Source organism: Manis pentadactyla, chromosome 5 (assembly GCF_030020395.1).
Source record: "Manis pentadactyla isolate mManPen7 chromosome 5, mManPen7.hap1, whole genome shotgun sequence".
In the NCBI taxonomy this organism is placed as follows: domain Eukaryota; kingdom Metazoa; phylum Chordata; class Mammalia; order Pholidota; family Manidae; genus Manis; species Manis pentadactyla.
Window position 1 is genome coordinate 125,119,707 of NC_080023.1, and position 21,696 is coordinate 125,141,402.

The following is a 21,696-nucleotide window of genomic DNA, read 5'->3' on the forward strand; positions in this document are numbered from 1 at the left end:
ATACAGAGAATAGAAGGAAAATTTATGCTTTTCTCTAGCAAGTAGATTGAGATTTGTTTTTCATTATTGATGGTTTAGGAAATACTCATTGACCTTCATAACGAATTATCAGAAACACCACATTTCTAACTGCCCCCACTGCTTTGTGCTTGGGGGTCCTTCTTGTTTGGAAGGAAGCCTCAGAGAAGTCTGGCTTGTAGGTCTCACTTGGCATGATCTCAGGCCAGTGCCTCTGTGGTGGAACCACCCGTTTCCTCACTGCTGCCTCTTGACTCTCCATCTCTGCCGTTTATTTATCTTAGGCAGGTCTGGCTGTGAGAGATGTGGCTGAGGGAGGGAGTGGCTGAGAGCCTGGGACAGAGGGGCCCTGGTACACTTTGTTCACATCCTTAGAGCCTCAGGTAAGGTCCAGATTCTCCACGAGGTCTACTGGGATTAGATAGTCACCGGAGTCAAAATGATTGAGGAAGTACTGGCCTGCCTGCTGATAATACCTGCTACAAACCCAGGATGACTTCTAGGAGGTGGAGGAGACCACCAGGCTGGGGCTAGCCTCCACGTCCCACTGCTGCTTCCTCACCACAGGCAATACAAGACAGAGGCGTTGGAGCGCCACTGATGTTGTGGTAACTCTGCCACTCACGTTAAGGGCTAAAGGCTAAATTAGCATTTACCATTGTATTTTACTCTTGCAAAATTTTCCATAAATCCCTAGGAATTTGGTGGTGAATATCCTTTTTTGATCATATATATATATATATATATATATATATTTAATTTTCAGGAATAATTATCTTGTTCCACTTTGTCCCAAACAGGGTAAGATTTCAAATTACCTGCTTTAACTAAAATGGATTTTGAAGTGGGTTGTGCCAGAGAAAATTATTGTTTAATATTTCCTTTTCATATTAAGATCAGATCATGCTGAGCTAAAACTGTTACATACCTTCATTGTCAAGTATTTGTAGCGGATGTTGTATTCTCCGTCAGGAACAAAGTTCGTTATCCCAGCTCCTGTCGACTGACAGTCCTTTCTGGGGGAAACCCCCGCCACTCAGCACACACTCACTCACTAGGGGCAGCCAGCATCCGCGGTGACCCGGTGACGGGGGTGTCAAAAAGGCCGTAACTTCCCCTGCCTGGTGCAGTCCGGAGGGCCGCCGCAGCTACAGGACCCCGCAAAGCCCGGTCAGGGGCTGCAGAGCAGCTTCACTTCTCCCTCTGCCCAATTCAGCTCTCTTCCTGCCCCCACAGGTAGCGGTCCTGGAGACATTTCTCAGTATAGATCCTGCACATAAATCTGTCAGAGTCCCTTTCGCAGAGAACCCTCCCTGAACCATCATCAGGTTTTTAAAAAGCACATCTTTGCAATAACAGCTTTTCTGTAGGTGAGGATAGAGATCACTTAAGACCCTATTTCAGAAACGTTCTGATTGAAAACGTGCTTCTAACATTCCAGGCAGTGTACTGTTAGAGCCCACAAGCATGTTGTGATTGCCTCATGACCCTGGTAGCTGTGACTGATAACCCGCAGCAGTCAGAAGCCTTTCACGGAGGCCAGCATTTGAAGAAAGGCCAAGGATTGTCCTTTCCTTTCTCACCGCAGTTTTCTCTTTACACGCTCTCCTTGCTTGATCTTGTCTGAATGTGTGATTTTAAGCCAGTCAGTGTGTTGTATCTCCAACTCTGCCATCTCCTGAGCTTCTAATCTGCATATTCATCTGTCTGCCCTACGTTTTCTCTGGTATCCCACCAGCCTTCCAAGCTTAACATGTCCGACGCCGGGTGAATCATATTCCTCTCAAACCGGCCCTGTCTTGTCCAGTCTCAGTGGCCCCACTACCCTGATATTCCAATCCATAAGGCCTGTCATTCACCCTAGACTCACCCTCCACCGTGACTCCACATGCCTAGACTGTCGACAAGACCTGCCGGTTCTGCTGGGAACTATTACTCCAACAAGTAGTACTCTTTACTTCTTTTCAATTCCTATTCCTACTTCCTCAGTTTGGATCCTTAAACGGACTACTAGAATAATAATTGATTCATTTTCCTACCATCGGTCTTGTCTCACCTCACAGTGGTCAAGATGATCTGTATCAAATGCAGATTTGATCATGCCATTTCATTCATAAACAGAGTGAACAGCAAATTCTCCTGTTAAGCAAGGCTTTCCATGACATAACCCATTTGTCATTTACTTTATTTCTGTTCCATTTCTTATAAATAGCATATTTAAAAATTTTTTATGTCTATTATTCTACCTCTGTACTGTTCAAATTCAATACAAATGTTTTAATGAGCAGATATAATTTTCATCACACCTCTGCTTGTGTGGTGAATGCACTTGTATGTTTAGTCTTACTGCTGCCACTTTATTTTGTACTTTTTACTGTTCTGTCTTTGTTAAATTGTATCCTTTTTGTCCTACCACCACCTTCTGTTAGATGGCTCAAGGTTTTTTTTTTGTCTTTCTCCTTTATTTTGTGGTTTAGAAATTATAATAATATAATTAGGTTTTATTTTTTCCTGTAGTAAACTTTTATCTTGATTTTTGCAATAGTCATCATGAATTCAGTTCATATTCTCCAAACAAAATAATAATCTTAGCATGAGTTTGCTGCTTATTCTTCTTCCACATTATTTCCCACATGGAGATTATCTGTAATCTTCCTTCCATATTTGGAAGAGTACATATTAGGTCAGTTGTTGCCTGGTGTTGACATGGGGGTGGAGTGACCTTAAAGGGACATGAGAAAAATTTTTGATTACAGATATGTTTTATATCATAGCTGTAATGGTGATTTTAAAGGTGTACACAATTTTTAAAACTTTGCATACTGTATACCTAAATTAGGTGTATATTAGTATCTTGAAATTATATCTCAATAAAGTTGACTTGAAAGTGTGGCAGAGAATGTCAGAAAGAGCAACAAATCATTAGCAGACTATAGAGAAAGCCCAGTAGAAATTGCATCTCAAGAAGTTGTAATGGCACAGTTTTTCTCTCAATGCTTTGTAGCTTGGAATTTGAAGTTGGCGAAATAAAATAGCAGAAAAATGACTTGTGGAGGGTGCTATTTAGGATAGTGTTACAGTGACTGAGACATGCTGGATGGGGAGACACATGCAGCTAAGAGGCTGAGAGTTCTGAGAATGGGAACAATGTCATCATAAACAAATGAAAAATCAAATACAGCAAACATCTAATCTGTGCTTATCATGTATCTAGTAAGCTAGGTTGGATATACAGTAATGAACAAGATAAACGAGGTTTCTAACAAGAATCTCATGTTTGTAAAATAAATGAATGAGTGGGGTAAAAAGAAGCAATGTACTTTTAAAAATGTTGCCATTAGTTATTTAGACACAAATATAAATATTACTTGTTTTATGCTCCGCACTTTCTTATATACCACATCTTTTTCTTTTTGCTGGTATAACCTTTTTCTTCCCCTGAAATGGCATTTTCACATAATTATTTCACAGACATTCTGTGGATCTTATGTTTTCTAAGGTCTGGTATGAAATAATGTTCTTTGCCCTCTTTCTCAAATATCAATAGCTTTCTAGTTTCAAACTTACTTACTCTTAAACTTTGAATATTAGTTCTATTGCCTTGTAACCATGATCAGATTCATTCTGATTCTTGTCCTTAAGTCATTTGTTTTTACTCCATGGATGCTATCAGCATGTTTTTCTTTATCCTGGAGTTAGGAAATTTAATTAAAAATTAGTATGTTTTTTATTTATCCTTTTTGTACCCATTCATTGTGAAAGCTAGTGTCTTCCTCTAACTGTGAAATTTTCTTTTATCATTTTTTGGAAATATTTCCTTTTCTCCATTCTCTTTGTTCCTTCTAGAGTTCCTTTTCAATACTATGTTGGAATTTCCAGACCTGTCTCAAAATTTCTGGCTCTTCATCCTTTTGTGGGCTGGGGTAATTTCTTCACCTTCTCAAGTGTTGTGAACTTACAGAAAGTGGTCTAGAGGAACAGATCTCATTGGCTATTCCTGAACAGTAGATTAAATGCCATAGCTGTGATGCTTTGAGAAAGCTCTATTTTTTATATGTATGTATGTATGTGTGTATATATATATATATATTGCTACATAGAACTGTGATCAGAGAGTGGTAAGACCATCTATCATGTATGCTGTGTAGCTACATGTATGTATCATTGTTGTCTGTCTTAAATGATAAACTATTTGAGGTATTTCTATATGAACATTTTATAATACCATCTATTTAATTAGTGCTTTTTCAGTAGTTGTGGTAACTAAAGTGTCTAAATTTTACCACTGCCTTTGTCCTTCCTTGGCAATACAGATATTAAATGGTTATGATTTGCTTTGGAAGCATTTCAATATAATTAAACAATTTGTCTGGTTTTAAGTATTCCTAAGAACTTAAATAAAAACTAAGAGATCCACATCATCAGAAGTTCACAAACTATATAACCTGTGAGTCAAATCCTCCAACCATCTGCATTGATGGTTGAAGTTGTATTGGAACACAGTAATACCTATTCATGCATACATTGTCTGTAGCTGTTTTCACATTGTATTGGCAGAGTTAAGTAGTTGTGACGGACTGTAAGACCTACAAAGCCAGAATTATTTAATTATGTGGTGCTTTAGAAAAAATGTTCAACAATTCCTGCTTTGTACAATTGTACAGTTCTGTCCACTCTTACTTACCACTACTTTCACTGTCATCAAATGACTCACCTTTCTCAGTATACACACTACTATAACCTATTTACATAGGTCCTTGCTCAGGCTTTGTCATCCAGCTAGAATATTGTTTTTCTCCTTTTACTCAATTCTAAAATCTACCCATTCTTCAAGGTATGATTCCAATAACACTCCATGAAGTCCTATAATAAAAAAAGAAAATTAAATATGCTGGACACAGCTTCCTTACATATGCCCTAAAATTCCTTGATTCTCTCTTGCTTGTACTTGGTGGGCATACACCACCATGAGTAAATCCAGTTTTCTCCCTATTTCAGGCCTACCTATTCCTTGGCACTCAATGTGCCTGGAGAAGACGCACACAAGCATGCTGACTGATCTTATTTTCTGACCTTTGACCACGGACTTCCATTAGGCATGGTTCTCTTAGCATATTTATATTTATTCATTTTCCGTCTTACCCTGATGACTGTTTCATATGTTCTCCTCTGTCCTCAAACTGTAACATTCTTTCTTTTGTCCTCTTTCTCATTCTCTGCAGATGACTTTTTGTCCTAATTCACTGAAAATATTCAAGTGAGAGTTGAGGACTCAGCCACCATATCTACCTACCTCTCAGGTACTGCATCCATCCTGACACTTAGCTTTCTTTCTGAGACAATAGATGTCTCAGCTTCCACCCACTTGTGCAGGAGATACTATCCTCATCAAAAATATCACTCTGGCAAGAGGCCCATCTCTCTCTAGCTCTGTTTCCCTCAGGATGAAGACATGCTGTTATTTCCTCCACCTCTACCACCTATCACCACCCCACTCATTTCTCCTTTTTGCATTGGTATTCTTCAAAGTTGAAGCTTTGAACATTGCCTGCACTAACAATTCAAAAATTCCTTCCTCCCACTTCTCCTCAACCCATTTCAGGCATGCTTCCACCTCTGTCATTCCGCTGAAAGTGTTCTTTTCAGAGTCACTGTGCCCTCCAGGTTGTTAAGTCCCACTGGTCAGTGATCAGTCTGTGTTTTCCGTGACCTGGAAGCACATTTAACATGATCATCATTTCTTTCCCTGGTTATGATCGCTTCACTTGATTTCACACACTCTTGATTTTTCCCTTTTTCGCTGGTGTTCCCTTTGAGTTTTTCCTTTTCTGGTTCTTCTTTTTCTCCCTAATATTGAAACTCCTTGGCTCGGTTTTTGGCCCTTTCCTCTACCTTCCCTTGGCGTCTCAAACAGTGGCGCTAATCCCCAATCAATATATTTCAGGCTCAAACAACCTTCCTGAACTCAAGATTCATATATCCAATAGCCTATTTGACATTTCCATGTGGCTATCTAATAGACCTCTCAAACTCAACACACGTCCTAAACTAAAACTCCTGGCTTTCCCCTTCCATTCACAGCGTCCGCTCCACCCACAACCTGCCTCCTTTCTGTTGATGGCAGCTCCATTTCTCAGTTGCTTAGGGCAAAAGACTTGGAGCAATTCTTTCTCTTGGACCCCACATCCAGTCTGCCAGGAAATCCTATTGTTTCTGTCCTTAAAGTGTTTCCAGACTCCAACCACAGCTCCTAGCTCCACTGCCATCCCTTTCGTTGTAGCCATCATGCCTCTCACCTGGTTTCCTGTAGTTGCAAGATTCCCTGCGTGAATCCTGCCCTGCCCTGACAGCCTGGCCTTAATAGAAGCCCAGAGGCATTCTTAAAAAGGCCATTCAGATGGTATCAATTATCTGCTCAAAATGCTGCAATGTTTTCTTACTTCAGATCTTTAGAGGGGTTGAAAGGGCCCAACCTGATGCCCCTCCAGCTCTGCCTTTCTGGCGTCATCTCAGACAACCCTCTGCTTTTCTCCCTCGATTGGCCCTTTTTTCCCAGTCCACAAACTCAGGCCTGCAGCTGTCTTTGTGCCTCTGCTCCAGCCGTCCCTCTGCTTCAGATGCTCTTCCCTGAATCTCACTGGGGCCCATGCCCCAGCTGCCTTTATATCTTTGAACAGATTTTGTTTTACCTAAACCTTACCCTAACCACTCTACCTAAAACTGCAACCCTACCCTTCTTACTTCAGTCTGCATTTTCTTTTTCCTGTATCATGTATCACACTCTGATAAAATATATAACTTAACTTATGTATATTGCAAGTGGGCTTTTCACCTGAAGTCAAGGTTCTTTGTCTTCTGCATTCATTGATGTATCCCAAGGTCACACAAAAATGCCTAGCACATGGTAAGTACTTGATAATTATTTACTAAATGAATGGACAGCTACATTGTTGTACATTCTTTATATTCCACAGAAGTACTCAACCTTGATTTGCTCTCATTTTTAGCTATTTGATGGAATAGATGAACATGTTTTCCAAATAAACCAATACTTGTAACTCTTCTTTTGTTGCTAAGTCTATTGGAATTTGTTTTAAATGTGTGACTAAGCATGTAAATAATTAAACAGAATAAAACAAAACAGAACAGCAGTGTGTTAGATTATATTTCCATGCTAGTAAGAACTGTAATATTGGTATAGAATTTAACATGTTTACAGTTATTTTCACAAGTCACCCCAGGACTAAAGCTGTTAGAACTACCCAGTTGTGTTGATTTGTCAGCCCTTACCAATGCCTTGATGTCTCAGGCCTGGGCAGTGGCATCCCACTTGGATAGCAGTGCTGCTGTAAGGTCAACAGGCACCCTGGAGTGAGGAGACCCAATCACAAGATTAGAAAAAAAAAAAAAATCCTGCTTAAGCTCAGTGAGCTCCTTGAGGCTAGGCCTGGAATTTAGTCTTTTTTTATTCCCAGGTCCCGGCATCCAGGGGAATGAAGGAAAAACCAAAGATGGCAGTTGTGAGGGCAAATCATGACCGTGCGTAGTTGGTGTGCCAGCATTAAACACTGCTTCCTGTCATCCAGAGCCATGGCATAGAAGGAGTGGAAAATCCATTCCAGCCCTGTGTTTGCCTGCTCAGAAAGTGATTGGCTTGGTTTTGGCCACTTCCCTCCACCAGTTATTTTGTGAGAGGCGAATGAGATGATGTGTGTGAAAGAACTTGAGTTATGTTTCAGATCAGAACAATTTGAGACCTGTTTTTAAGTTTTCAGAGAGCAGTGGCTTTTGATTATTTACATGGGATGGGTGGTGTACTTTCTATATATATAGAAGGGGCCTACATTTCTCAACCACAAAGTTTGTGAAATTTACTGCTTCCCTCCTTCCCTTACCCCACCTATATTGTGAGGTAAATTTTTGATGGCTACATGCAGGGTATTTAGCTGAAGCAAGTCATTTAATCTCTCAGAATCTCATTTTCTTACCATAAGATAAGAATAATATATCTCATTTAAAGATATTGCCAGGATTGAATGTGATAGTATATATATTTGAAATAATTTTATAAATCTGAGAGCACTAGGTAAACACTTACTCTAATTAATATAACATCATTAATAATTTTTATAGTAAAAGTTAACATTGAACCCTAACTAAGGTGAAAGCAATAGAGTATTATACTTTTTCCAGTCTTTTTGACCCACATGGATTACACACACACACACATACACACACACAATTTCTAGTAAAATTATTGGTCCACAGAAGTTTAGTAAGAGGCAGGTTAATTGCTTCCAAAGTTGCTATGAAAACCAGATTCTCTGCTGTCAACCCAGTCTATTTGACATTTCCATGTGGTTATTTAAAAGACCATATCAGTTCTTTTGGCAAGTGATAATCAAAACTGTAAAAGTTTCCTTTTCAGCTACACTGGTCTCCATTATCATTTTTTAGTTAGAGAGTTTTGAGGCAATGTCCTGCCCAATTCCTCCATGCTTTGCACTGAGCGTTTTGGTTATATCACTTAGACATCCTTGACTTACGCTAGCTGGAGCTAGTTGAGCAGAGCGATGAAAGTCCACTGTGACCTTGGTAGGAATTAAACACCCTGCATGTGTGGAGACTCACTGCTGCAAAAGCCCAGGAGTGAAACCCCCGTTGTTTACTGAAGTAGCTTCATATGGCCGTATTAACACGTGTATCTTCCTTAGTATGACTTGGTCCCAAGACAGTAACTACAGTTTTTTTAACCATGTGGAGTTTGGGGTATAACAATTTAAAAGGATACAGGGAATTTAAGAGGGTTTGGATGAAATTACAGATAATTCTGAAGTTTCAAAAATTGGAGCACTGAGATAATATAGACAAAGAGAATGATTATGAGAGTAACAGAGAGTTTGCTTTAATTAAACCAATTAGATCATATGCAACAGGTGATTTAGATCATATGCAACAGGATTAGATTTAATGTAGGTTAGACTAGATTTAATATGTTGTAGGAAAAAATGGCATTCCTATTAGATGTACTCTTCTAGTATCTGTAACACCTAGATAAATGCTCATTTGTCTTTTAAAAAGTTGATACATCATGTATTATAAAGCAATCATTTTTATATTTCAGAAACATCTGAATAATAAAATAATTTGTAAAATAAAAATTACATTAAATATTTGTTTTTATTATGTTAATGTTATGGAAAATACTGAAAAAAAGCCTGGACTGGATCACCGACGGAAAAAACTAAGCGGCACTCGGAGGTCTTGGAGTGTTGAGGCTTTATTTCACACAGGCGGGCTCAGAGGGGAGTAATCTCCCAAAAAGTCTGAGCCCCGAACAAAGGAAAAGGGAGCAATTTATACCTTTCTGCTTCCTTATCTGTAACATTCCTACGTGCACAGCAAGCGAACAGGCAAGGGGGAGGGAGTTCAGAGAGCGAACCTTGGGACCCGGTGCGGCAACACGGGGAAACCAAGGGAGTGTTTTTTTTTGTTTGGGTTGAGGAGGGGGCGAGGCAGCGGGGGAGCCACCTCGTAAATTGTTGTCCTTGTAGTGTTGTTTATGTTGAGGAGGGAGGGGTGCGAGACTGAGTGGAGCCACCCGCTAGGTTGCTGTCCTTGTAAATTTTCCCTTTCATTAACATGAGTATGTAAATTAAATACAAATTAAAATTAAAGAAAATTAAATAATAAAATTAGTATAGTTTATAAACTTAATTGTTGTGACTATGTCAAGGGACATGGCCTATTTTTATTTTGGGGGGAGGTCAACAAATACATACTATTTTAAAAGGAAAAGTTTGTATTTTATATACTTTAAAATTTTTATTTAATAAAATGGAATTGAATATGGGAATGTGTAAACTTTGCCTTCTTTGATGATTTCAATTAGAAAAATAGAAATTTTTTTGTTACTTATGAAATTCTCAAATGGTGTTTCAATTAACAGTGATTTATTTCAAAGACTTAACAGTCAGTAATTTATATGACTCCAGGTATTTGGTTGCTTCACTTTTCACTAATATGACTTTGCAATTTGTTGATTTAGGAGCATGGTGGAAAGGGTTCAGGCTTTGTAATCAGAGACCTGGCCTCAAATCCTGGCTGTCTTGACTTGCAAGGGGCTTGGAAAGCTTACCCAAATGCTACCAACCCCACCCTACAGGATAGCTGTGAGGATTAAATGTGATGCATATATTAAAGTGACTAATAGGATGTCCATAGAAAAGTACATGCTCAATAAATATTAATTCCCTTCCCTTTCTTTTCCCCACTAGTCTACTGTGTTTTTAACAGATCATCCTTTACCCTGGATTGTATTGTAGGAAGTATTCTGAATGGATGGCTGCTGGAAACCCATTGCCATAGCCAGCTCTTCTTCAATACTTAAGGATTTACCCTGTCATTGAGTAATGAGAATTTCGGTAAGAAAAATCAGATGAAGAGAGTATATGGATTTTTTCTTAAAAGGTCACTTCAATCTCAGATACTTTATAATGTTACATGACTCTTCTCTGAAGATCTTGGGATGTCACAGATGTCTTTTCACACACAGATTGTTCTTATTTTGAAAATGAATAAAATAGCTTTTTAACTCTACTAACATCTTGATGTGCTTTTCATGTCATAAATGTGTTGCTTCACTTATGTCTCCCTGTTTTGTTCTTTGAATGTTTACTCAGATAATTATGTAGGGCAAGTTAATGGAGGGCAGGATCTGGGTATTATTCATCCCTGCAGTTTAGACTAAATGAAGCACTGATTCTAGTGGTTAAGGTGGAAATCAGCACTGCTTTCTGAAGTTATAAAGGTTTTTCCAACATGAAAGAGACAATCAACAGTATCAAAACTCCAGGAAGTTTGAAGTGATTTTCCTAAATTACCAAGAGACCTTATTTTATATTGGCTCTTAGGATGGCATAGAGTATCTTTAATTGGTTCCTTTTCTGTCTGGTTTTTCTCCAGGTAATATTGATTATATAACTAATTTTCATAGCATTACATGAAATTAATATATAACTAGTACACCTATATTAATTATTCATGGTATTAATCTGTGCTATATAAAATATGTTGGACTATTAAAAAGGAAAAAAGAGATGAGAGGGAGCTTAAGGATAATAGAAACAAATGAAGTGCTGCTGTTAGTATATATGTAATTTAGTAAATATGTAAATTTTCTTAAAATTATTATCATTGAAATGCATCTGGAGAAATACATATGAAAGAATTTTGCACACAGGAGACAGAGCCAGAGGTGGGGGAGAAAGCAAAAAGATAAATTTGTTTCATTAATTCTGATAAGGAACATTCAGTCTGAAATTTTGATAAGGTTACATTTTGGGACCTCGAAACATGACAAAATATTATTTTAAATCTCTCTTTCTAACTGAAAACAATTTACTCATTTTGCGATTGTATCTTTCAGAAACCATATCTGAGAAGTACTTCCATCCAGTGCTACTTGTGTTTACTTCTGAACAGTCATTTTTTAACGGAGGCTGGCATTCATGTCTTCATTTTGGGGTAATTTTATCTTTCAGCATAAATATCATACTGATAGCCATAGTCATTATTCTTCAGTATCTCCTCTGTTGAATTGGTTTATGTTCAGCTTCTTTGAATCCTTAGGTGCTCAGCATTTGAGTGATGATAAAGAGCAAATTGTGGAGATTCAGGGAAGGTTTAGTAATCACCCTACTGAGCATTTTTATATCCTGATGTACTCCAGATGATGTTATATCCTTCACATAAATTGGACCTCTTGGTATCTAACTGAACTTGGAAGTTGATTCCTTATTAATATCCTGCATGATTTTCACAGCAGTAAAAAAAAATAGATACATAAGGCTAGCCCACATTACTTCTTTATCTATTCCTAGCACTTCTCCTATCCTTTGAGCCCTATCCTAGTTCAGTGTGAACCAGTTCTTTCTTTAGTTAGGCCTTCTGTTTTTATTCCAATTAAATACTCATATTTTTGTTAAAATGCCTATTAAGTTTTTTCTTCCTTCTTAGAAGCAGCTAATACAGTGCACAGTTAGCCCAAAGTACCCAACCTGTAGTTGTATAATCTGACTCTCAACTCAGTTTTACTCTACTATTGCCTGCATACTATGGGGCGCCATAGATTTGTGCAGGTAAATCTTTCTCCCAGGAAAGATTAGTGTTGGTTCTCATGCTTCTGTACAAGATCCGCCAGGGAGCAACTATTTCTCCTGAAGCTCTAAGAATCATTCCACAGCCACTTATCAGTACAGGAGTCTTTTGTCTTGGTATTAAATTTTGGTTTTACCAAAATAACTAAGTATATAATCATGCAACTTAGACTGGGCTCAAGTCTGTAATGTTTGTGAAGGAAACTGCTACAAGCATAGTAATAGTGTGAGCAGCATTCAAGGGGCATGTTTAATCTACTGCAAAGATGATCTGTTGTCAAAATGATTACATGAGAATGATTATTAAGAGTTAATTTATTTATTAGACTAAAAAGTCTGATGAGACCGCCACTTAAAAAAAGAAATAGTAATTCATTCAAAAATATTTACGATAGCACTACTATAGCACTACCACACATAAGGCACTATTTTTATTTCATTATGATAAATTGCACTAGGTTATTTATTAGTTATCACTTTCACTTTCTCTAATCCATGTTGGTAAGTCCCCAGGTAGCCTAAAGTATCAAAGTTGTACTGGGTGTTCAGGCCTTCTATTTATCTACAAGGCTGTCAAATGCCCGAAGACAGGGACAGCACTCATCTTTTCACTAGTCATAATAAAACATTCTTGGTTGCTCCTTTGCCCATGGTAGTCATCAGGACAATATTATGCTTATTCAATATGCTTCACCCTTTGGTTTTGCTTTCAGCTGTATCAGTGCAGGTCTTCCTAAAACAGAGGCACAATGGCAGGATGTAATAAGTGATTTGAAAAGAATTGACAGTCTCATTCAAGTGAGTACTCATTTTTCTGAAAATATCTGGTATAATTGCTTTTGAGTATTCCTCTCCCTGTGTTTTGCTGTTAATCTTAATGAAATCTTTCTGGAAACAATATTTTTGTAGAAATTGTGAGCCTTGTAAGACCTCAAATGAAATCTTACTACAATTATCAGATCCCAATTGTCTTTAAAACTCAATTTGCAAGTGGTTCAGCATAAAGAACTCTCTGTCGCAGGAGATACTCTCTTCTCCTACCAGAGAAACCAGGTGACTTAGTGGCATTTGCAGGAGGAAAAGCCCTTCCAGGGCCTGAGCCAAGGAAAGGCTTTCTGTCCTGAGAGGTAGAGAGCCCCTTCTCCCACCTAGAGACACCAGCTGGCCTGGCAGAATCTGCAGTGGGGTGGGGAGCAGGAGACTCACTGACAAGTGTGGGCAGGCAAGGGCTTTTGCCCTGTGGGTGACACAACAGGGACCAGTGGGAGGCCCAGGGGCACCCAGTGAACCAAGCCTTCCAAATGGAAACCAAACTGCCATGGGAATCACAGCATACAAACAGAAGCCAGAACCTGTGTGCTAAACCCAATCAAGGTGGCTGCACACCAAAATGGAAGATTGAAATAGGACCAGGGTCTCCCCCAACATAATCTCCAAGATACTGGAATACAGTTGAAAATCAGTCATCTTACCAAGAAGCAGGAAAATCACAACTTGAATGAGGAAGACTCTGAAACAAATGGATTAGATATCCAGCTAATTACTTGACAAAGACTTCAAACCAGCCATCATAAAATATGCCGCCAAACAATTACACGTACCCTTGAAACAACTGAAAAAAATCAGAAAGTCTTAGCAAAGAAATACAATATGTAAAAGGAAACAAACAAATGGAAATCATAGAACTGAAAAATACAATAACTGAAATATAAAACAAACTGGAGATGAGAATGAATATGACAGAGTATAAACAGTGAACTTGATGATAGAGTAATAGAGAGAAAACCTACCAAAAAATGTATAAGCCTCAGGGATCTTTGGGACAATAAGTGATCCAGCATTCTTTGCATTAACATCTCAGTGGAGAGAAGAGAATACAACTAAAACACAAAGATGGACCGGATTGCTAACAAAACCAAACCAACTTTATGCTGTGTACAAGGATTTCACTTCAAATACAATGACATAGGTGGATTGAAATTAGAAAGAAAGAGGAAATATGCCATATTGTAATGGGTTGAAAAGTGTCCCCCAAATAAATGTATGTCCACCCAGAATCCCAGAACGTGACCTTATTTGGAAAAAGGGTCTATGCAAACATAATTAGTTATGATGAGGTCATGCTGGGGTGGGATGGACCCTAATCCAATGCTAGCTGTCCTTATAAGAAGAGGACGTAAGACAGAGAGACTGACATGGGAGAAGACCATGTACAAACAGAGGCAGCTACAGCCAAACAAGATTCAAATGATATATTTACAAGCCAAAGATTGCCAGGGGCCACTAGAGCCTGGGAGAGGTAAGGAAGGATTGTTCTCTAGAACCTTCAGAGGCAGCATGGCCCTATGACACCTTGATCTTAGACTTCTAGCTTCCAAAACTGTAAGAGAATAAATTGTTATTTTAAGCCATATACTTTGTGATGCTTTGTTACAGCAGCTCCAGGAAACTGTACATACACACACAGTAATTATAAGAAATCAGAAGTGGCTGTATTATTACCAGATGAAGCAGACTTTGTAGCAAATAAAATTACTAGAAACAAGAGGAACATTATGTAATGGTAAAAAGATTAATACACCAGGAAAACAGTGATCTTAAGTGGGTACACACAGAACAATTGAGCTTCAAAATGCAAGAAGTAAAAACTAATAGAACTGAAAGGAGAAACAGCAAACCCACCATCACAGCTGAGGCTGTTGTCACCTCACCAATGATGAGCAGAACTATGAAACAGGTAATTAGGAAGGGTACAGAACTGAATGACACAGTCAACCAACAATATCTAATTCACATAGATAGAACAGTTCACCTAACCACAGTGAATAAACACTTTTTTAGGCGCCATTCACCAAGACTGAGCATATGCTAGGCCATAAAACAAATTTTAACAAATTTATCACAACCACAATCATGCAAAGTATGTTCTCCCACCTCAGTAAATCAAATAGAAGTCAGTTATGCAAATACAACAGTAAAATCTCCAAACACTTGAAAATTAAATAAAACACTCATAAATATTCCATTGGTCAAAGAGTAACTCTCAAAGGATATAAAAAATTACTTAGAACTGAAGGCAAATGAAAATCAAGATATGTGGAGTTCAGTTAAATTCTTATTTAGATTGAGCAGTTATTACTTGTAGTCACTTTTTAAATAAGTTTAAGTTATAAAATTTTAATAATTACTTATGGGGAAATTTATAAAACTAAATGATTATGTTAGGAAAGAGGACCAATGTCATATCAGCAATCTTAAGTTCCTGCCTCAAGAGGGTGGAGAAAGAGGAGCAAAATAAACCCATCACAAACAGAAGGAAGGAAAGAATAAATATTAAAAGCAGTAATTAATGAAACTGAAGTCAGGAAAAAAATAGAGAAAATCGATGAAACATAAAACTCAACTGGGGACAAAAAATGAATAAAATGAAAAACCTCTAGTTAGACTGACAAAGATTTAAAATGACACAGACCATCAATATCAGGACTGAAATCGAGGGCTATCACCACAAAACCTGAAGCCATCAAAAGGCTAATGAAGAAAAACTAAGAACAAATTTACTCTTATAAATTTAACAACTTAGACAAAATAGACAAATTTCTCAAAAACCACAAACCACCAAAATGTAATAAAGATGAAACAGATGATCCTAGAACTCCCGTAATTGCTAAAGACATTGAATTCACCATTTATAAGCTCCCAGAAAAGAATTCCAGGGACAGCTGGTTTCACTGTAGCATTCTACCAAACATTTAGAGAAAAACTAAAGAATTTTACACAATCTCTTCCAAAAATAGAAGAGGGAACACTTTCCAACTCATTTTAGGAGGCAAGTATTACCTTGAGGATAAAAACCAAAGAGCATCAAAAAGAAAGCTAAAAATACCACTCATAAACTCAGATGTAAAAATTCTCAATAAATGGTGTATTAAAAGAATTATGTATTATGACCAAGTGAGAGTTATTCCAGTTATACAGGACTGGTTCAGTACTTTAAAGTCAATCAATGTAACCCACCATGTCAACCATCTAAATTACAAAATCATATAATCATACCAATTGATACAGAAAAGGCATTTAAAAACACAATACCTATTCGTGATAAAATTTCTCGGTAAGCAAGGAACAGAGGGGGAACTTCCTCAACTTGATAGAGAGCAGCAAAGATACAGATACAAAAATCTAGAGCTAACATCATACTTAATGGGGAAAGACTGAATGCTTTTACAGGAAACAAGGCAAGGATGTCTTCTCTCACCACTCTTACTCAACATAGTATTGGAACTTCAGCTAAATTGGCAGGACAAGAAAAAGAAAAAGTAGATACATTAAAAAGGAAGAAATTACAAATCACCCCAAGTCTTTTTTGGGAGACAGTACCAGTAAATAGTTATATTTTGTTTTCAGAGTGCAAATTAAAACCACAATATCTATCACTATGCACCTATAAGAATATTTAAAATAAAATAGAATGATAGTGCCAAATGCTGGCAAGGATGTGGAGAAAGTGTATCACTCATATTTTTCTGGTACACTAAAATAGTTTGGCTGTTTCTTATAAAGCAAAACGTGCATTTGCCATATGACTCAACAATTGCACTCTTGATCATTTGTATGAGAGATGTAAACTTACATCTACACAAAAACATGCACATGAATGTTCATAAAGCTTTATTTATAATAGCTAAAATAAAACTACCAAACATCCTTCAACAGGTGAATAGTTTGTGGTACATTATATCATGGAATAATACTGAATAATACTAAGCAACAAATTACTGATACAAGTTACTGATACAAATTACTGAATAGACCTCCAGAATATTATTATACTGTGTGAAAGAAGCCAGTCTTGACAGACAAACCAGAGTACATCCATACATTGGGATATATACTCAGCAATGAAAAGAAATGGGCTATCTAACCATGAAAAGACATAGAGGAACCTTGAAAGCACATGACAAAATGAAAGAAGCCAATCTAAAAAGGTTACATATTAGATGACTCCAACTTTCTTCTGGAAAAGGTAAAACTATGGATACAGTAAAAATATCAGTAGCTGCCAGGGGTTAGAAGAGAGAGAGAAACAAATAGATGGAACACAGATGATTCTGAAGACAGTAGAACTATTTTGTGTGATACTGTATGGAGGATACATGTCATTATGTATTTGTTAAATCACACAGGACAGACGACACCAAGAGTGAATTCTGATGTAATCTGCATTTGTAGTTTAAAAATGCATCAGTATTGATTCATCAGTTTTAATAGATGTACCACACTAATGCAAGATATTAATGAGGGGAAGGTGGGGATGGAGGTAGGCAAGGGGATATATGGGAACTTTCTATACTTTCTGCTCATGTCCTATAAAATCTCAAAAAATAAAAGTATATTAATTTTTTCAAAAAGCCAATCTCAAAAGTTTATACTGTATGATTCTATTGACATAACATTCTTGAACTTATATCATAGAAATAGAGAGTGGAGAATTGGTTGCCAGAGATTAGAAGGAAGGGGGTGCAGGAATGTGTGGGGATGAAGGTGGTTTTGGCTATACAAAACTAGCAGGAGGATCCTTCTGATGATGGCCCTGTTCTGTATATTAACTGTGGTGGTGGTTACATGAATTTACACATATGATAAAATTGCATACAACTACACACCACACATTCATTAATGTATATAAAACTAGTAAAATCTGAATAAGGTGGATAGGTTGCATTGATGTTAATTTCCTAGTTGTGAAGTTGTACTCTGCTCATGCAGGATATACTACTGGGGGAAATAGTGAAGGGTACACAGGATCTCTCTGTATTTTCTCTTACAATGGCATATGAATCTAAAATTACCTCAAAATAAAGAATTAATTTTAAAAGATTAATGTTTTCAGTATATTGTTCTCATTATATCTAATGCAGGCATAGTTTTTCATTTTATCTAATTTTGTTTCCTTTCAGTCTGTGCATATTGATGCCACTTTATATACTGAAAGTGATGCTCATGTGAGTATTGTTTTTTTTCTCAAAATTGCTATATTATTGAGTTTTCAAAAATCTGTGAAGTGTATATTCATAAATTGATTGAAATATGTATAGTTTTAATCTAACTTTTGGTGTGTTCTTATAGCATAGATCAATGAATTTATGACTAATTATTGTGGTTCTAGGATTTGGGGACAAAGCTACATATGGATGCTATTTTTTAAAGGTGCCATATCAAAATATAAAAAAGCCTTTTCCATCAATGTCAAACAAAATATGTTATACATTTTGAGCATGCAGTTGGATCATCATGCAATTAAATGCAAGAATCATGTTGACTGATGCAATTTCAAAGTATTCAGCATATCGTTTGTTTCCAGTGCTGAGGTGTACCACCATCTTTAATCATATTTTCTACAAATTGCCTAAAAGCTTCATGTTCTACACTTTGCATAAATATCTACAATTGTCAGAAAAAGATTTTGGCTGGTTGGTTACTCTCTCTGTGGGAAAGAAAGAAACACAACCCAAAAAACCTGTCAGAGTTCGAGAATGATCTTGACCTTGTTTCATTACACACCTACATTTCCTAAGGCACATGTTATTTCAGTCACACTGCTGGTCCTTTCCCTCTGGATTGGTCACTAAAAACCAGGAAACAGATCCCCTACTTCTTCACCTCATGGAAAACAAATTCTGTGCTGTGTGCATTCAGAACAGTAAGTCTTCTTTCATTATTCCTCACCTAGAACTTCTATGAAATAGAAGGCTTTGCCCCCACCAAGACTTTCTAAGCACTGAAAAGAAACCATAGTCAGAAACCAGAAAAGACAGATAGCCGCCAGCCACTTAGGGCTGCTGCCCTTGGAAGCCGTTTCCCTGCCTGGGCTTCAGCATGTTTCCCCTGCTTCTTTGCATTGTTTCAAAGTAGGGAGCAGTCAGTTAACCACCAACACTCAGTGTCCTGAGATATTTTTTTTTGCAAGAAGATAACCTTGCAACTCATGGTTTGTAGAAAGAAACTGAGACAGAAATTGAGATTTAAAGCCTGACTCATGTTCTTCCTAGCTGTGTTAGCTTGGAATTCACTAAACTTTTCTGAACCTCAGTTTTATTATTTATTTTATTATTAACATGGTGACAGTATTTACCCTTTCAATCCTAAGCAGCTGCAGTGAGGGATAAGGAATACTGTCAGAGCCAGGTACATGGGTGTGTTCCTTCATTGATTCATCTGTTCAGAAGCATTTATTCAGTGCCTGCAGGGTCCCAGGCATTGTGAACACAAAGTCAAAGACGTCATGGTCAAATCCCCAATATTCATTAACTGCTTCATTTCTCTTAAGTTTAAGTTTTTGTTCAAGTAATTATTGTGGAAAATGTATTTGGGTGGTATCTGAAAGGTATCTTTCTGATTTAGCCAGTCTGTGAGTAGATAATACTCTTTCTTTGATTTTTCTGATAAATTTCTTGGAATCACATCTGCCTCTCAAACTTTGGAATTTGCAGAAATAGTGTGATTAGCAGCTACCACTGTTTAAAATGTTAACAATACAGTATGATTCTAAAAATTCTCACATTAAGTATCTATATTAATGTTTTGAGAGTATTATCATCCGTTTAAGTGGCTTATAATTTCCATGTGTTCTAATTTTATGTTCTTTCTTCTGTACAATGTTGCCATCATTCTTGACTGTTTGTTCTCTCTTTTGGTTTTGATTTTCAAAGCCAAAAGAGAGAAAAAAAAATCAAACAACTTCCTTTGTAAAACTCTTCAGGGGTATTGTATTTTTTTATAAAATATTTGGATTGACTTTCTAAAAAATGAAAATTACATCTATATGAAAGTGAATAAGAGCAATTTTTTTTCAAAATGGCTTTTTGTAACTCTATTTTTAGCCCAATTGCAAAGTTACAGCAATGAAGTGCTTTCTCCTGGAGTTACACGTTATTTTGCGTGAGTCCAGAAATCCGGGCATTGATGAAACAGTTGAAAACCTCATCATTCTAGCAAACAGCAGTTTATCTTCCAGTGGGGTGAGTTACCAATACTCATACAGAGCTACGTTGGATGTTTTTGCTTGATTGGGAGAACTCATTAGTAATAATGGACAAGCAAACCCTCCAAAGGGCACTCGTGAGAGGGAGCTAATTCTAGGAGTGACATACAGAAGAGGCACCATCACTAGTGTGCATACAATCCTAAACCATTCATTCACACTCATTCAACGTTTACTGCATGATGCCAGGTATTGTGCCTCGGAGCTGGAGTGGCAGTGGAGGAAAGGTCAGGTCACTGACTTCAAGGTGTTTACTTACCACCAGGTATGGTGGATAGATGTTAATCTAATTACCTAAGTAAGTGTTTAGCATTAATAACTGCAGCCCATGTTATTGGGTTGTTACTCTGTGCCAGACCTGTTCTTTAAGGGCTAAATGGTTATTCATTAAATCCACACAGTAACTTTTTATGATAGATACCTTTGTTTTAAGACTGAAGAAATTGGAGCATGGAGAGCTTGAAGCCTCCCTGCTATCCACACAGCTAGTAAAATGGGGAGCCAGGATTCGTATGCAAGCAGTTTCACCCCATAGTCTGTCTTCCTATCTGTGAAAGAATAAATGTGGCAAAGGGATAATAATAAGATTATTAATAATCTGGGTCAATTCAGGAAACATTAGCAGTATGGTTCCAGGAGAGCAAACCCTAGGGACTGCCGTGGCAGGCTGGGGGGCAGCTGTGCAAAGGCACCGAAGCACAGAGGATCATGGCTTTCATGGTGAGACAGTAGTTGCCAAAGCAAAGTGGATCAATGTTTTATAAACGAGGAAGGTATAATAATTATTTGTTAATTTAACAAAATCTTTTTAGGCCCAGTTGAAGGCCCTAAGAATAAAAGAAGTGAAAAAATATACATAATTCCAGCTCTTAAGAAGGGAAGAAGCATATATAAACCAATCAATAAGCAAATGAGTAAGTCAGTTACATAGTAAAGGTCCAATGGCTGAAAAGAAGGCAGATAAGGGACAGGGCTTCTACTTTGGAGATTTACTTACTAAGCTGACATTTGACAAGAATGTGAGCAGGGGGGATGAGCCTGAAGGACACCTGGGGAAGTATCTGCAGGCAGAGGCAATTGAGAGTGCAAAGACCCTGGGCTTGTGAGGCTGCACACATTGGATTTTCCCCACAAATGCCAGGCTGAGTCCAGTTTGTGCTTAGACGTCACCTTCTCATGATATCACTTCTTCATAGTTGCTGTCCCATCCCCACATCAATGCTCCCTGTCCCCTTCTCTGCATGTCCCTCTATCTGACATACCACAAGTTTAGTGGGTATTAGCTGCTTTTCCCGGCTAGAATGCCCACTCAAAGGGGCAGGCACTTCTGGCTTTGTCCGTACTATATCCCAATTCCCAGAATAATGCCTGGCATATACTAGACCCTTGATATATTTGTGAAATGAATATACTAATGTTTAAAATACCCTTGTGATGTTATCTTTATGTTATCAATTGAAAGACTGAACCATGCAA

General features: G+C 37.6%; 1 protein-coding gene across 20 annotated transcripts in view; it reads left to right on the plus strand.

Moving 5' to 3' along the window:
* Nucleotides 1–21,696, plus strand: part of IL15 (interleukin 15) — a 70,639-nt gene that overhangs the window by 43,889 nt on the left and 5,054 nt on the right. For 13 of the 20 annotated variants that reach the window (XR_008997876.1, XM_057502655.1, XM_057502645.1 and 10 more), the window contains 5 exons: nucleotides 10,344–10,442; nucleotides 11,447–11,544; nucleotides 12,890–12,974; nucleotides 18,137–18,181; nucleotides 20,060–20,197. Coding sequence is in view for 16 of the 20 variants with exons in the window: in XM_057502655.1 (XP_057358638.1) it covers nucleotides 10,431–10,442; nucleotides 11,447–11,544; nucleotides 12,890–12,974; nucleotides 18,137–18,181; nucleotides 20,060–20,197 (378 nt within the window). In the remaining 4 variants the exon portion in view is untranslated. Of the gene's footprint in view, nucleotides 1–10,295; nucleotides 10,443–11,446; nucleotides 11,545–12,889; nucleotides 12,975–18,136; nucleotides 18,182–20,059; nucleotides 20,198–21,696 lie in introns of those variants that run through there. The other 7 variants (XM_057502647.1, XM_057502650.1, XM_057502651.1 and 4 more) reach the window with 4 other exon arrangements.